General features: G+C 36.7%; 1 protein-coding gene across 1 annotated transcript in view; it reads right to left on the reverse strand.

The window, feature by feature from the left end:
* The window catches only part of LOC123548970 (fatty acid 2-hydroxylase-like), a 51,266-nt gene that overhangs the window by 16,873 nt on the left and 18,363 nt on the right, over positions 1-16,030 (reverse strand). Inside the window, exons 2-4 of the mRNA XM_045336685.2 lie at positions 13,164-13,301; positions 6,328-6,580; positions 5,072-5,238 (exon numbers count right to left, since the gene is read on the reverse strand). Coding sequence (XP_045192620.1) covers positions 5,072-5,238; positions 6,328-6,580; positions 13,164-13,301 — 558 coding nt within the window. The remainder of the gene's footprint in view (positions 1-5,071; positions 5,239-6,327; positions 6,581-13,163; positions 13,302-16,030) is intronic.

The raw sequence follows: 16,030 nt of genomic DNA on the forward strand, positions 1-16,030 counted from the left end.
TATGTTTTATACACAGCTCTTGTTCTTTATAATTTCAAGACACAGCTGGTGCTTCCATAGGTTTTGAATTACCAGTTTTTAATGTACATTTGCATCTGGTTTCTTATCTTCCATTCACCTACCCTATGTTTTTTTGTTTCTTGATTTCTCCTTTAATTCAAGCTAATACCATGCAGACATATTGAATCATTCAAAAGAACTACAAGTAGCCTTTTTTACTTTAAAGTATCTAGCTCAATTTTGAATTTACAGGCAAACAAGGATGATGCTGGAACAACTGATACGGGGACTGGAAACCGGCATTTATCTTATTTTATGCTGTCGTCCAATCGAAGCGTATACCGTAGGTTATTGTGCTATTACTCAAACACTTACGCCTTACAGTTTAACTCGTCCTTTCAATGAAAATCTGGGAAAGCATTTGTTGAATTTTTTGTTGAAAACAAGTTCTGCCATGAAATTATTGCCTGCATCTGTTTTTAAATGGAAAATATCTACATTAATGTTACTTTTCGCCCTGTGAAAATGGCTAAATCTAGACCTGTCTTACCCAGAGAGAAAAGATGTCGTTTTTTACATAATATTTGCCTTGTTGATTCAGAGTATTTAGAACAAAAAAATTAGGACATATTTTCATGAAAATAGCAAGTCAAAACTGTAAACTGTTGCCTGAAAATATTTGTTTATGATATTGCTCTGTTCTTCACCATTTAAATGCGTGTTAAACCTAGATGATTTTCTGTAGTTTTATCTAAAAGTTCAGAATACTAAATGTAACTTCGTTGTCGGCCTTTTAAAAAAAAAATTGTCATTTTAATTTAAATACATTGTATTTTTCACACATCAGTTTTAAGATTAAATTTATTAAACTAATTTTTGGAGTTTAAACAACAATTTCGTTTTAAACATTCCCTACGTTCAAGAAGAATGTTTGTTTCTGTATGAAGAAATCTGACATTATAAACAATAATTATAATTATGGCTCTACAAGTTTAAGAAAAGTGTCAGCTTTCTGTTATTTTCCATTTTTTTATTCAAATCCAACAAAAATCGGCCCTTTGATACAGGTTTGAAGTTACGTGGTAAAATATTTCTTCAGGGAAGTGAGCTCGAGATAATTTATAATAATTAAGCATATCACCACATGCAGTCGCATGCTGTTTTTGCTTCAGAATCCCTTCAGATCAATCTCTGATCATCTAATTATCGCCACTTAACATGTGACTGGTAAACCCTTTGAACAATAAGTGTTATAGCTCCATGATTAACATGAGGTAATATGCTAATTACACGCTAATCGATAGTGGCGAAAACAAAATATCGATCGCTAACGACTGGTCGATATTTACAGGTATGGACGACAGCATAATACAGATAAATGTATAGATTTATACGGAGTTTCTACTCCCCACATTAGACCTTCCTGGATGATGTCAATATCACATGACACTTGCCCCCAGCAAATGCATGATAAAATAAAGATATAAAGTCAAACAAGAGTTGAAAACAGTCACATTCTACTCCCATCACAGTAAATAACTTTTGATTTTTAAAATACTGTACTTTCTGAGCACACTCGTCATCAATTTTTCTGATTTCAACAAATATGGGCCACAACTCTTAACAATGAAAAATATTCTACTTGTTAACAAACTTGACCAAGACAATATACCCATAAACATTCTTACTAAATAAGATATTAAGTGGACACTGTCAGTTTTTTTGCAATTTTAAGTAATAAAAGGCCAATAAATGAAAATGACTGAAAGGATCAAGCTGGTTATCAAACTTGTCCAAAATATCAGGCCCATAAAAATTGTCACTAAGTTTGGTGAACACTAGCTAAGGACTGTTGAAATTAGAAAAGACAACTTAAGTGGACACCACAACCCTGTCCTGTCCATCACCACAGTTGATCACATAATTTGTCCTATTTTGTCTGGCATACAAAAAAGGTCGTAACTCCAGAATAAACAAGTGAATGAAGTATTGCCATGCAATACAAAGTCCCCTACTGGAAGGCACCTAATTTTCTCTACTGCAGTATAACATAATGAACTGATATCTGTCAATGATGTATAAACAATATTGTACTAAATATACAATATGTGATAACAACACACTTGGATTAAAATGTGCATATATAAAAACCCACAGTTGTTTTCATATTGAATTTTTTTGGCTGATTATAAAAATGTTAGCATGTAAGTTATTTATAGTAACAACAAAGGGAAATTAATCTTTAAAAAAAAAAAAAAAAAAAAATCTGTATAATATAAGTCCACAAGAAACTCTTTACCAGGTAGAGATAGGTCAAAATACACCTAAAAATTGGATGTAACATGCATGCTGTACCACAGAAAAGTGGTCTCGATTTTTCTCTACCGCCAGTAATAAAAAAGTTACAATAAAATCTATTTATAGTAACAACAAAGGGACGTAATTCTAAAAACAAGGGTGCCTCATGGTGGTGAACATTTGGTCCAAGTTACATCAAAATCCCTCCATGCATGAAGAAGAAATGTTCCTTACAAAGTCATTCTTGAATTTGACCTTTGACCTCTAAATATGACCTTGACCTTAGACCTAGGGACCTGGTTCTTGCGCATGACATGTTGTCTCATCCTGGGGAATATTTGTGCCAACTGATATCTAAATCCTGCTTTGCATGACAAAGTTATAGACCGGACAGGAAAAAAATCCTTCTTGACCTTTGATCTCAAAGTGTGACCTTTAAGCTAGGGTACTGGGTGTTGCGCATGACACGTCATCTCACCATGGCAAACATTTATGCCAAGTAATATTGTAATCCCTTGATGGATGACAGAGTTCTGGATCGGACAGGGAAAACACCTTATTGACTTTGACCTCCAATTGTGACCTTGACCTTTGAGCTAAGGGTCTGCGCTTTGCGCACGACATGTTGTCTCATCATGGGGAACATTTGTGCCACGTAATATTAAAATCCCTTCATGGATGGCAGAGTTATGGACGGGATAGGAAAAAAACTCTGTTGACCTTTGACCCCTAATTGTGACCTTGACCTTTGAGCTAGGGGTCCGGGATTTGTGCACGACACGTCGTCTCATCATGGGGAACACTTGTGCTAAGTGATATTAAAATCCCTTAATGAATGTCAGAGTTATGGATCGGACACGAAACAGACCCTGTTCATGCTATGTTAACATTTGACTGCTAAGTGTGACCTTGACCTTTGAACTAGGGGTCTGAAAGTTGTGCATGACACATCGTCTTATTATGAGGTACATTTGTGCCAAGTAATATTAAAATCCCTTCATTGATGGGAGAGTTATGGACCGGACAGGAAAAAAGCCTTGTTGACCTTTGACCTCCAATTGTGACCTTGACCTTTAAGCTAGGGGTCCAGGTTTTGTGCATGACACATCGTCTCCTCATGGGGAACATTTTTGCCAAGTAATATTAAAATCTCTTCATGGATGGGAGAGTTATGGACCGGACAGGAAAAAAGCCCTGTTGACCTTTGACCTCCAATTGTGACCTTGACCTTTGAGCTAGGGGTCCGGGATTTGCGCATGACACATCCTCTCATCATGGGGAACATTTGTGCCAAGTAATATTAAAATCTCTTCATGGATGGGAGAGTTATGGACCGGACAGGAAAAAAGCCCTGTTGACCTTTGACCTCCAATTGTGACCTTGACCTTTGAGCTAGGGGTCCAGGTTTTGCGCATGACACGTCGTCTCATCATGGGGAACATTTGTGCCAAGTAATATTAAAATCCCTTCATGGATGACAGAGTTATGGACCGGACACAAAATTGCGGACGGACGGACGGACGGACGGACGGACGGAATGACGGAAAAGTGCATTCCTATAGTCCCCGAAACTGGTTTTCAACCAGTAGGGGACTAATAATCTGACATACACTTCCGACAAAATTTATGCTGATGAATTGCACCAAGATTCATTTAAATATTGAGTCAAAAACACAGAAATTTTTCTACGAGGAAACTCTTTTTGCTAAATCAAAAATGCTCCTACTGCCCTCTATTAATTTACTTGATGTACTCGAACTAAGAAAGAATTTCACTAAAAGAACATCAGACCTTATGCTTAATTTTTTCCCAAAAAATACAAGAAAAAAAGAATTCTGGTCTTTAATTTTTAACTTATTAGTAAGCATTCTTATATTTCAAAATTCTATAAATCTATCAGCACTACATTCTAGATCCCAAACATCCCTTTTACCAAGTGCCTTCAACAATTATATAATCTGAAAAAAATATGAACATCATGAAAGTTTTGTTAGCACATTCCCAACAGATGAATTAATGAAACCAGCCTGTGTGTGCAAGACCATTAGCAACAAATATCAAAATATGATATGAAGTTTCAAAGGGAACATTTTTTTATAGAAGAGCTAGTATTTGTTTCAAACAGCATGCTTTTGTTTGTTTGTTTTGGGTTTAACGCCGTTTTTCAACAGTATTTCAGTCATGCAACGGCGGGCAGTTAACCTAACCAGTGTTCCTGGATTCTGTTCCAGTACAAACCTGTTCTCCGCAAGTAACTGCCAACTTCCCCACATGAATTACCAGAGGTGGAGGACGAATGATATCAGACACAATGTCTTTTATCAAATCGTCATGGAGAACATACGCCCTGCCCAGGGATCGAACTCGCGACCCCGCCATCTGTAGACCAACGCTCTCCCTATTGAGCTAAGCGGGCGGGTCAAACAGCATGCCCCTATATTGCATGTAGTATATATTCTATATATTACAATGTAATCAAATTTCAAACTGATAGTACATAAATCAGCATCAGCATTATTTTTTATGATATAAAGTACAGCTAAATTTGTTTGTTTTTCCACCAAATATTTTCTATGTGCGTAACTAAACATTTAAGTGACAAAACATAATTACTGGTATTTCTAACATATTTTAACATAAATACTGCCTTGAACTCACTAAATCATTTTTTTAAAACTTACACCTACTAACAAATATAAGCAATTTCTAAATTTTCTGAAAACTGGTCAAAATCTGGAGGCCTGCCCCTTTAAGGCATCAGTAAATGTGTTACCTTATGATGTTGCCCGTGTAACAGAAAATGCACTGTGATAAGGAATTTGGAGTTAGGTGGTGGGGTAGTATGGAATACCCAGCGATGTACAATATACTCTACAATAGTCCATACCAGAAATCCACCAATAAACAACACCGGAAGAAAAATTGGTGACACCACTACCCCTGTAATGATAGAAGAGAAGTTACATCTACACATAAATGAGCAGTGCCATGAGAAAACCAACATAGTGCATTTGCGACCAGCATGGATCCAGACCAGCCTGCGCAGTCTGGTCTGGATCCATGCTGTTCGCTTTCAAAGCCTATTGCAATTAGAGAAACTGTTAGCGAACAGCATGGATCCTGATCAGACTGCGCGGATGTGCAGGCTGGTCTGGATCCATGCTGGTCGCAAACGCACTATGCTGGTTTTCTCATGGTACGGCTCAAATAAATAACTGCTTCTAAGCACTTCCTGGTATCCACCAATATTCCTAAACATACATTATAACATAAAAGATGCGAGTACAAGATGTTAAGTTACAGGAGAGAAAAATCTTCTATTAAATACTTTTTTCCTCATTCAACAAGGGACTTGCATAATATGATTACACAATATATTTTCACTAAGGATACTTAAAATATATTCTATACTGGAAGAAGCAAATTGTTTGTTTTGCTATTAAATGTTTATAACTAATGATAAAAACCTTTGAGCAATAATAAAAAAAACATTGCATGACATTCAAAGTTTGGTGCACAGTTTGAAATGATAGTCCACCTGCATTATTTTTAACTAAACAGCGGGAAGTCTGCATACAATAAAAATATTTTTTTTTTCACATTTTCCTGTACTATCAGGTTATATTAATTTTATACCCAGCTGAAAGACATGGATTCACGTATGGGTAGTATCAACTCATTCAATATGCTTTTTGTTGGAAACTCAGCCAAAAATAATGCAGCATCGAACTAAACTAATACAGTACTGTAAATTGGTTAATATTTGCGTAATATTTACTTTTTAATTTCACAGGTTAACAGCGTTATTCCCAGTGTTAAGAATTCATAAAACCAGAGTGTTTGTTTTTTTCAGACATAAAAAAAATAATAATCATGAATATTTTGATTATGTGAATGGCATTATTATGAGTATTAGCAAATTTAAAACCATCTCCAATATAACCTAATCTACAGAATACAGCTCTGCCATCAGCCAATTCTTGAACTATATAATTTTAGTAAATTTTTTTTATTTATAAAGCGTCTTACCTCCTACACCAACAAGGTTCCAGTACACTGTCTCCGACTGAAATCTGAGATAGGAGTCAATAAGGAAGAACAGCATAATTGGTACCCAAAAAGGCGGCACAGTCCACCAATGTGCCTTTGAGAACGTCTCAACAAAATCATTATGGAACAGTCTCAAGGAAGTATCAATTGGACTGTGTACCCAATCGTAATATTTATCCCCAAGGCCACCAACCTGCCAGAAAACTGGCTTGGACCAGTCCACCAGGTCATCCTGAAATCAAGGTGTCTTATCATTTTCAAAATGTTTTTATAAAAGTGTGTCATCAAAACATACTTATCTAAGCAGTATGGGTAACAATTTTAAAACAAAGGAGTAAGAAATTTTTAATTATAAATTCGTTTGATGGGAGGAGCAAAAATAAAAGGCCTAAAGGGCCTGAGTCGGCTAATGATTGCTGTACTGACAGTATAGTCTACCAGTTTCAGTTTGTTTTAAGTTTTTTTCTTAAAATTTCATAACACAGCTCGATATTTACCCAAAATATTATATCCTGATACGATTACACTTTTCTCCAGTTTCAACAATATATTTTACAAATTGTGATGATACGAAGACATTTAGCAGCAATTGGCAGTATCTGACATTGAAGTTTATGGTTAAATTACCTCTTATTTAAATCTTTTCATAAAAAAGTTGTTTCGTTTCGTGAAAGCAGCCAAACATAGACGATCTACTTTCGTTTTCAAAAACTACAAGAAAATACAATTTAATGTTTCGCCGATTTGTTTATTTCTCAAAAAATAAGAATTAAAATCATTTTTAATATCAGTAGTAACTAAACAACCCAGTAAGAGCTTCTTCTTCCGATAATTTATCCGTTTACTGACTGCAAAATTCAACCCACGCAAAGTTTATAGAAATCATACGATGCGTGTTTACGTTCAATGTGGGAGAATTAAGGCTGTTCGGCTATGTTACCTAACGCATCCAGACGATTCAGATTTTGTTTTTAAACAAGAGGACCATGATGGTCCTGAATCGCTCACCTCTTCCCACATGACCCAGTTTTGAGTATGACGTCGTTTTTTCTATTATTTGACATAGTGACCTAGTTTTTGAGCTCATGTGACCCAGTTTTGAACTTGACCTAGACATTATCAAGACAAGAGGGTCATGATGACCCTGGATTGCTCACCACAGTAATATGTTTCAAATGTCAAACTGATGATTTTTAGAAATTTTTTGGAAAATTTTCCGATGTACAATCAAGTAACCCCTGGGGCGGGGCCAATTTTACCCCGGGGGTCATGATTTGAACAAAGTTTGCAGAAGTCGACTAGGCAATGTTACATATCGAATATCTAAGATCTAGGCCTTCTGGTTTATTTTAAGCAAATTTATGAAGATTTCCCTATGTACAATAAAGTAACCCCTGGGGCTGGGTCAATTTGACCCGGGGGTCAAGATTTGAACAAATTTTGCAGAGGTCCATTAGGCAATGCTACATGTCGAATATCTAAGCTCTAGGCCTTTTGGTTTATTTTTAGAAAATATTGAAGATTTTTCTATGTACAATCAAGTAACCCCATGGGGCGGGGCCAATTTGACCCCGGGGGCCATGATTTGAAGAAATTTTGCAGAGGTCTACTAGGCAATGCTACATGTCAAATATCTAAGACCTAGGCCTTCTGGTTTATTTTTAGAAATTTTTTGAAGATTTTCCTATGTAAAATCAAGCGACACCTAGGGCGGGGTCAATTTTGACCCTGGGGGTCATGATTTGAACAACTTTAGTAGAGGTTCACTAGGCAATGCTACATGTCAAATATCTAAGCTCTAGGGCTTCTGGTTTTTAAGAAGATTTTTTAAGGTTTTCCTATGTAAAATCAAGTGAGCCCTGGGGCGGGGTCAATTTTGACCCCGGGGGTCTGATTTGAACAAATTTTGTAGAGGTCCACTAGGCAATGCTACATGTGAAATATCTAAGACCTAGGCCTTCTGCTTTATTTTTAGAAATTTTTTGAAGATTTTCCTATGTAAAATCAAGTGACCCCTGGGGCGGGGTCAATTTTGATCCTGAGGTCATGATTTGAACAACTTTAGTAGAGGTCCATTAGGCAATGCTACATGTCAAATATCTAAGGTCTAGGGCTTCTGGTTTTCGAGAAGAAGATTTTTTAAGATTTTTCTATGTAAAATCAAGCGACCCCTGGGGCGGGGTCAATTTTGACCCCGGGGTCATGATTTGAACAACTTGGTAGAGGTCCACTAGGCAATGCTTCACACCAAATATCTAAGCTCTAGGGCTTCTGGTTTTTGAGAAGAAGATTTTTAAAGTTTTTCCTTTTGGTTGCCATGGCAACCAGAGTTATGCATGGAATTCAATTCTTTGAACAATTTTTAGAGAAGACCATCCAAGGAACATCCCTGTGAAGTTTCATCAAAATTGGCCTGTTGGTTTAGGAGGAGATGTTGTTTAAAGGAAAGTGTGGACGGACGGACGGACGACGGACGGACGGACGGACGCCGGACGGTGAGCGATCACAATAGCTCACCCTGAGCACTTTGTGCTCTGGTGAGCTAATAAAAAATTCTGACCAATTTTCATGAAGATCTATTGAAAAATATGGTCTCTAGAGAGGTCACAAGGTTTTTCTATTATTTGACCTATTGACCTAGTTTTCGAAGGTACGTGACCCTGTTTTGGCCTCTAGAGAGGTCACAAGGTTTTTCTATTTTTAGACCTACTGGCCTAGTTTTTGACCGCACGTGACCCAGTTTCGAAACGGACCTAGATATCATCAAGGTGAACACTCAGATCAATTTTCATGAAGATCCATTGAAAAATATGGCCTCTAGAGAGGTCAAAAGATTTTAATAATTTTAGACCTACTGACCTAGTTTTTGACCGCAGTTGACCTAGTTTCGAACTTACAGATCCCATGAAAAATATGGCCTTTAGAGAGGTCACAAGGTTTTTCTATTTAATAATTATTTGACCTACTGGCCTAGTTTTTGACGGCACGTGACCCAGTTTTGAACCTGGCCTAGATATCATCAAGGTGAACGTTCTGACCAATTTTCATGAAGATCTTGTGAAATATATGGCCTCTAGAGAGGTCACAAGGTTTTTCTATTTTTAGACCTACTGACCTAGTTTTTGAAGGCACGTGACCTAGTTTCGAACCTGACCTAGATATCATCAAGGTGAACATTCTGACCAATTTCCATGAAGATATTGTGAAATATATGGTCTCTAGAGAGGTCACAAGGTTTTTCTATTTTTAGACCTACTGACCTAGTTTTTGACAGCACGTGACCCAGTTTCAAACTTGACCTAGATATCATCAAGGTGAACATTCTGACCAATTTTCATGAAGATCTTGTGAAATATATGGCCTCTAGAGAGGTCACAAGATTTTTCTATTTTTAGACCTACTGACCTAGTTTTTGATGGCACGTGACCCAGTTTCGAACTTGACCTAGATATCATCAAGATGAACATTCTGACCAACTTTCATAAAGATCCCATGAAAAATGTGACCTCTAGAGAGGTCACAAGCAAAAGTTTACGGACGCACGCACGGACGGACGACGGACACCGCGCGATCACAAAAGCTCACCTTGTCACTTTGTGACAGGTGAGCTAAAAAGCATTGTGTGAGTTTCTGTAATTTTATATACGTTTTTATATGCTCAGAAATTATTAGACATGCGTATTTGCATTATTTCTATACGTAATTTACGCTGATACGCATCTTATCTGGAGCCCTGTGGAACTATTTTTTGTCTTTCGCTGGAGGTTACCCAAGCTTTGTAAGCCTGCGCAATTCTTAAAATGCACATTTATGCTTAATGAGTTAAATTCGAGTATTGCACAATTACAAGTCATAAATATGACAGATTACATCATATATTGGTCATAGCAAAGGGAATTGACACAACTTAACTTCATTCATGCAGTGAACTGTTTGAAGTTTGAGAAATCAAATGGAACTACATCCCTTCACGTGTTATTCAGTCCATTTAGAGAATCGCTGAACAGCAAGGACTCGTCAAAAGGCTTTCAGCCTTTAGCCGACTCAAAAACCTTATATAACCTTAAATGACTCTTTATTTGACAACCTCCTAGATTTATGTACCGTATTTTGGTGTGTATAGGTCGCACTTTTTCTACCCATTTTGCTGCCTGAAAAAGTTCCTGCGACCTATATGACAGAACATTGCCAGCAGAGTTTTTTTTCGGGCCAATTTTCTGATCGTAGCTCTCGCAAAATTACGTGCATCTGTTACGAACGAACAAAATGGATAAAAAATATCAATATCGGCGGCCTTTCAACCAATAGCGGTTACTTTCAATAAAATATATTGTAAATAACCCATACAGACTATTAAAATTACGAATTACTTTAATTCAAAGATGTTTTTGCAATTTCAATTACGTTTGTTTCTACTTTCGTTTTACTGGACGCCACTGACATGTACTCCGGGTTGGATAAAATCCGGACAGATCCGTCATCCATTCCAAACATTGTTTATACTAATTCTTCGCGTATTAAAAAACTTAAAAGATAATATTTTACTTTTGATTTTTAAATAAAAGAAAAAAAAATCCAAAAAGAGATATTTTGTTAATCTCAGAATCAAAAGAACGCGTTTAATTACATGACGCGGAAAGGTGTTATAATTACTGTGCAAACAATTCACATTTAAACTTGCATAATTACAGAATGTAAACGCAAACCGTCTGCTGCCAATTAGTGTCAAAAAGCCGCTTTTCTTTGATGTAGTCTGTTACCGATACTACTGTTTGTACGAAACAGTTGGGATCAAAAATAACACAGTCGGATTTCCACCAATCAGGTTCTGATAATAATTCAGTCCACGGCATCAATATGGCCGCCGCCATAACTTTTTTGCCGGTAAATATTAAATATTGCTGGGTAAAAAATCCAAAACTTAACTGCGACTAATACGCTAGAACTTAAATTTTCCGACCATTTCCAGAGCAAAAATTAGATGCGGACTATACATTACCGCGACCTATACACACCAAAATACGGTATCTCATTTACGTCAGTGCATCTATGCTTCAGAACTGTTGAAAAAATGTTAATTAAAAGTGCTTAACAAGAGGGTCATGGTGACCCTGGATCGCTCACCTGAGTAATTGGGCTTACAGCCTCTAGTGTTAACAGGCTTTTCCTTCAATTTGACCGGGTGACCTAGTTTTTGACCCCACATGACCCAGAGTCAAACATGGCGTAGAGAGCATAAACATTCTGACCATTTCATGAAGATATTAGGATCATAAATGTGGCCTGTAGAGTGTTACCAAGCTTTTCATGTGATTTGAGCATGTGACCTAGTTTTTGACCTCACATGACCCAGATTCGAATTTGACTTATGGATCATCAAGATGAACATTCTGATCAACTTTCATGAAGATAGAATCATAAATGTGGCCTTAGACTGTAAACAATCGTTCTTTTGATTTGAGTGGGTGAGCTAGTTTTTGACCCCACATGACCTGTTTTCAAACCTGGCCTAGGAATCATCAAGATAAGCATTCTGACCAACTTTCATGAAGATATGGTCATAAATGTGGCCTCTACAGTGTTAACAAGCTTTTCCTATGATTTGATTGTATGACCTAGTTTCTGACCCAACATGACCCAGTTTTGAACTCGGCCTTGGAATCATCAAAATAAACATTCTGATCAAGTAGTGTTAACAAGCTTTTGCTTTGATTTGACTGGGTGACCTAGTTTTTGACCCTACATGATCTAACAACCTGACCTAAAGGTCATCAAGACAAACATTCTAACTAAGTCTCATGAAGATAGGGTCATAAATGTAACCTTTAGAGCTTTTCCTTTGATTTGATCGGGTGATCTAATGTTTGACCCCAAATGACCCAGATTCTAACCTGACCTAGAGGTCATCAAGACAAACATTCTGACCAATTCTCATGAGTTTCAAACTTAAAATGTGGTCTCTAGAGTGTTAATAAGATTTTCCTTCGATCTGGCCTGGAGACCTAGTTTTTGACTCCACATGACCAAGTTTCAAACTTGGCCTAAAGATCATCTTGATAAACATTCTGACCAAGTTTCATGAATATAAGGTCATAAATATGGCCTCATGAGTGTTAACAAGATTTTCTTTTGATTTGACCAGGTGACCTAGTTTTTGACCCTACATAACCCAGATTCTAGCTAGACCTAGAGGTCATCAAGACAAACATTCTGACCAATTCTCGTGAGTTTCAAGCTTAAACTGTGGACTCTTGAGTGTTAACAAGATTTTCCTTTGATCTGGCCTACCAACCTAGTTTCTGACCCCACATGACCCAGCTTCAAACTTGACCTAGAGATCATCAAGACAAACACTCTGAGCCTGCCCACTTAGCTCAGTAGGTATGAGCCTTGGTCTACGATTTGCGGGGTCGTGAGTTTGTTCCTCGGGCGGAGCGTATGTTCTTCGTGACTATTTGATAAACGACATTGTGTCTGAAATCATTAGTCCTCCACCTCTGATTCATGTGGGGAAGTTGGCAGTTACTTGCGGAGAACAGGTTTGTACTGGTACAGAATCCAGGAACACTGGTTAGGTTAACTGCCTGCCGTTACATGACTGAAATACTGTTGAAAAACGGCGTTAAACCCAAAACAAACAAACAAACAAACACTCTGACCAAGTTGCATAAAGTTTGGGTCACAACTCTGGCCTCTAGATTGTTAACAATGCAAATGTTGACGGATGCTGGCCGCCGCCGAACAAAGACCAGTCACAATAGCTCACCTTGAACACTTTGTGCTCAGGTGAGCTAAAAACAATGATTTTGACTTACAAATTGAACTACAGAATCTTTTGCTGTTCCATTTGATACACCATTTGCGTGTCCATTCATGTATCCGTTCACATGACCATTTGCATATCCATTTGTGTGCCCCTCTACATGCCCATTTTTCTCTTTATGTCTATGTGTCTGAAAACCACAAGTAAAGTTATTGAAAACTTACATTATTAATATATAACTTACATAAGATTTTAAGCAAATATGTTCAAAAGTGGGTTAAGAAGTTATGAAACAGACACAAAAATGGAGACTAAAACATTAAACCTTATGCTGTGACCTTGACAATTTTTAGTCTTGATATCAAGGACTAAATTTTTATCTTCAGTTATGACCATGAGCTTTACCCAAGTTTCATGCATATATCCTGCTCGATCTCTCTATCTGCCCACTAGAATTCCAGAGACTGTGTATCAGCTGATATTGGAAATTAATAATCCAGACTTAATGATTTTGATGACACTGCAAAATTTTCAGTTTTATTGTCTGGATACAAAGTGCAGGAAGTGGCTTCAGTCATGAAGCTGTTATATTCTATTTCTAACATGACACCTCCAATCTGATGCCATTAATAAAACAGCAGAAGTGGGTTTTCACAGGAAATTTATATCTCATCATAAATATCATACTCTGTGAGAAAAGGTGTCACAAACCCAGTCAAGGTCTGATAGCTAATGCATAATTACCCTGACTGGCACCATAAAATTTAAGCCAGATACAGATAGGACTTGTTGTCTCAAATTAGGACAATCAAGGCCAATTCTTGGTGAAACAGTGCTGTTGACAAATGATGCTTGAGAAGACAGAAATATCATTAGATTTTGACATTTAATAGTCCAGCAAGTTGAGTTTGGAAATTAATTTTCTGACATAAGAAATTCAAGAAGGAAACTTAACAACACAGTTTTAGGTAATAACTTAAATGCCTTGCAACAAAACCAAACAACTAACAAGAGTTGTTTTTGAAACAAATATGCCCCAATATGGCCTGTTGGAAAAAAAAACTGGGTGTAATTTTAAGTCTTAAGTATGCAGTAAAGTTAATCTAATGACACACTAGAAACAAAAGGATTCATCAAGTACAACCATAGATAAGCATGTTATAAATCTCGATGGCTTTGGACCCAAGTGTCCTCAAGTTATATCCTATTATATATTATCTATATCTCAAGGGCGCCAAAAAAACCCGTTTTAGTCTCAATGTCACTTTGACCTTGACCTAATGACTCTCAAAACAATATGGGCCATTCACTAACAATAGGCAATCATTCTATGAAATTTCACAGTTCTACACCAAAGCATTCTATAGTTAATGTTTTGTAACCATGTTCAGTCTTGAGAATATTGTGACTTTGACCATTGACATACTGACCCCAAACAAAAGGGGTCATATACTGATAACCCGAAAATAAAGTTATTAAGTTTGATGTTCAAAGGCTCAACTTTCTCTAGCTAATATTAATCAAAAAAAAATTTGCCAAGGTCACCTAGAACTTGGATCTACTGAGCCTCAAAACTCTAGCAGTCCTCTAATCAATGTTTGACAGTCCTAGGACAAAGCATTTTCAAATTATTTACTGTAAATGGTTATCAGTCTAAAGAGCACTGTAAACCTTGATCTTTGACCTACTAACTCTCAAAATAATATATTCATATAGGGATCATATGCAATCATCCTAAGACGTTTGACTAGTGTAGGCCAAAGCAATTCTCAATGATTAGAAAATGTTTTCTGTCTTAAGGCGACTGTGACCTTGAACTTTGACCTACTGGTCCCCAAAACAATACAGGTCATCTACTGATCCATGAAGTCTGACTTTGGTAGGCCAAAGCATTCTCTAGATATTGATCTGAAACCAAAGCAATATACCCATCCTTCAAAGGGGGGAGTGGCAAGGTATGCATAATTATCAGCATATATGATGCAAATGTCAACTTTCCAACTGTTACACTGGAAGTTTGCAAACTGATACACTGTAGCCTCTGTGTAGGTAACTACCTGGAATCAACTGGCAGGAACATTACAGAAGAGGTACAAGATGATCCTAAGGTGCTCTTCTGACCACAACCTTTTGACTTTAAATACATGTCATGACACAATGTCTTATAAATATATCAATATCAAGTAATATATGAGAAGAAGTTGTTCAAAGTAAAATGTAAATGCCGGAACATCTGCTTGCCTGAACACTTGGTTCAAGGAAACTAAAAGAGGAATAACGGCTAGGCAGTCAAAAAAATGAACAATCATGTTAGCATACTGGCATTATATCATAATTACTGTAACAGAGCAAAAAAATTAAGCAGAAATTTATCTTAATTGCAGCAATCAGTTTATTACCACTAAACATGATTTTATAATACACAAAGAGCAGAATTGATAAGACTAAATTAGATTTATCTTACATATGGCAGCCACACCCTTATAACCTTTAGATTTCTCTTTAGTATTTGCCTATATACTAAACCATATTATGTCTCAGTACTATTTGCCTTCATCTCCATATACTTCAACCTTTACCAAGCTGAATTTCTAAAATAGACTTTTTTCATTTTAAAACAGGAATTACGACCACTTTTTGTCTGTCTGTCCGTCCTGTGAAATTGTGATAAAGTTTGTCCGTTTGTCAGTCCTGTTACATTTGACCAGTACCATTTTTTTTTCTGTATTCTAGATTGCAAAACCATCAAAGGGCTATAACTGCGGTAAAAAGTCACAGCAAAAGTTTGAGTAGTACCATTTATTATTCTAAGGGGTGCTCAATAAAAATTTACTGACTGAACAGCGACCAATGCTACATGTGAAATATCTAAGCTCTAGGCCTTCTGGTTTATTTTTATAAAGTTTTTGAAAATTTTCC

Source organism: Mercenaria mercenaria, chromosome 6 (genome assembly GCF_021730395.1).
Source record: "Mercenaria mercenaria strain notata chromosome 6, MADL_Memer_1, whole genome shotgun sequence".
Lineage (NCBI taxonomy): Eukaryota > Metazoa > Mollusca > Bivalvia > Venerida > Veneridae > Mercenaria > Mercenaria mercenaria.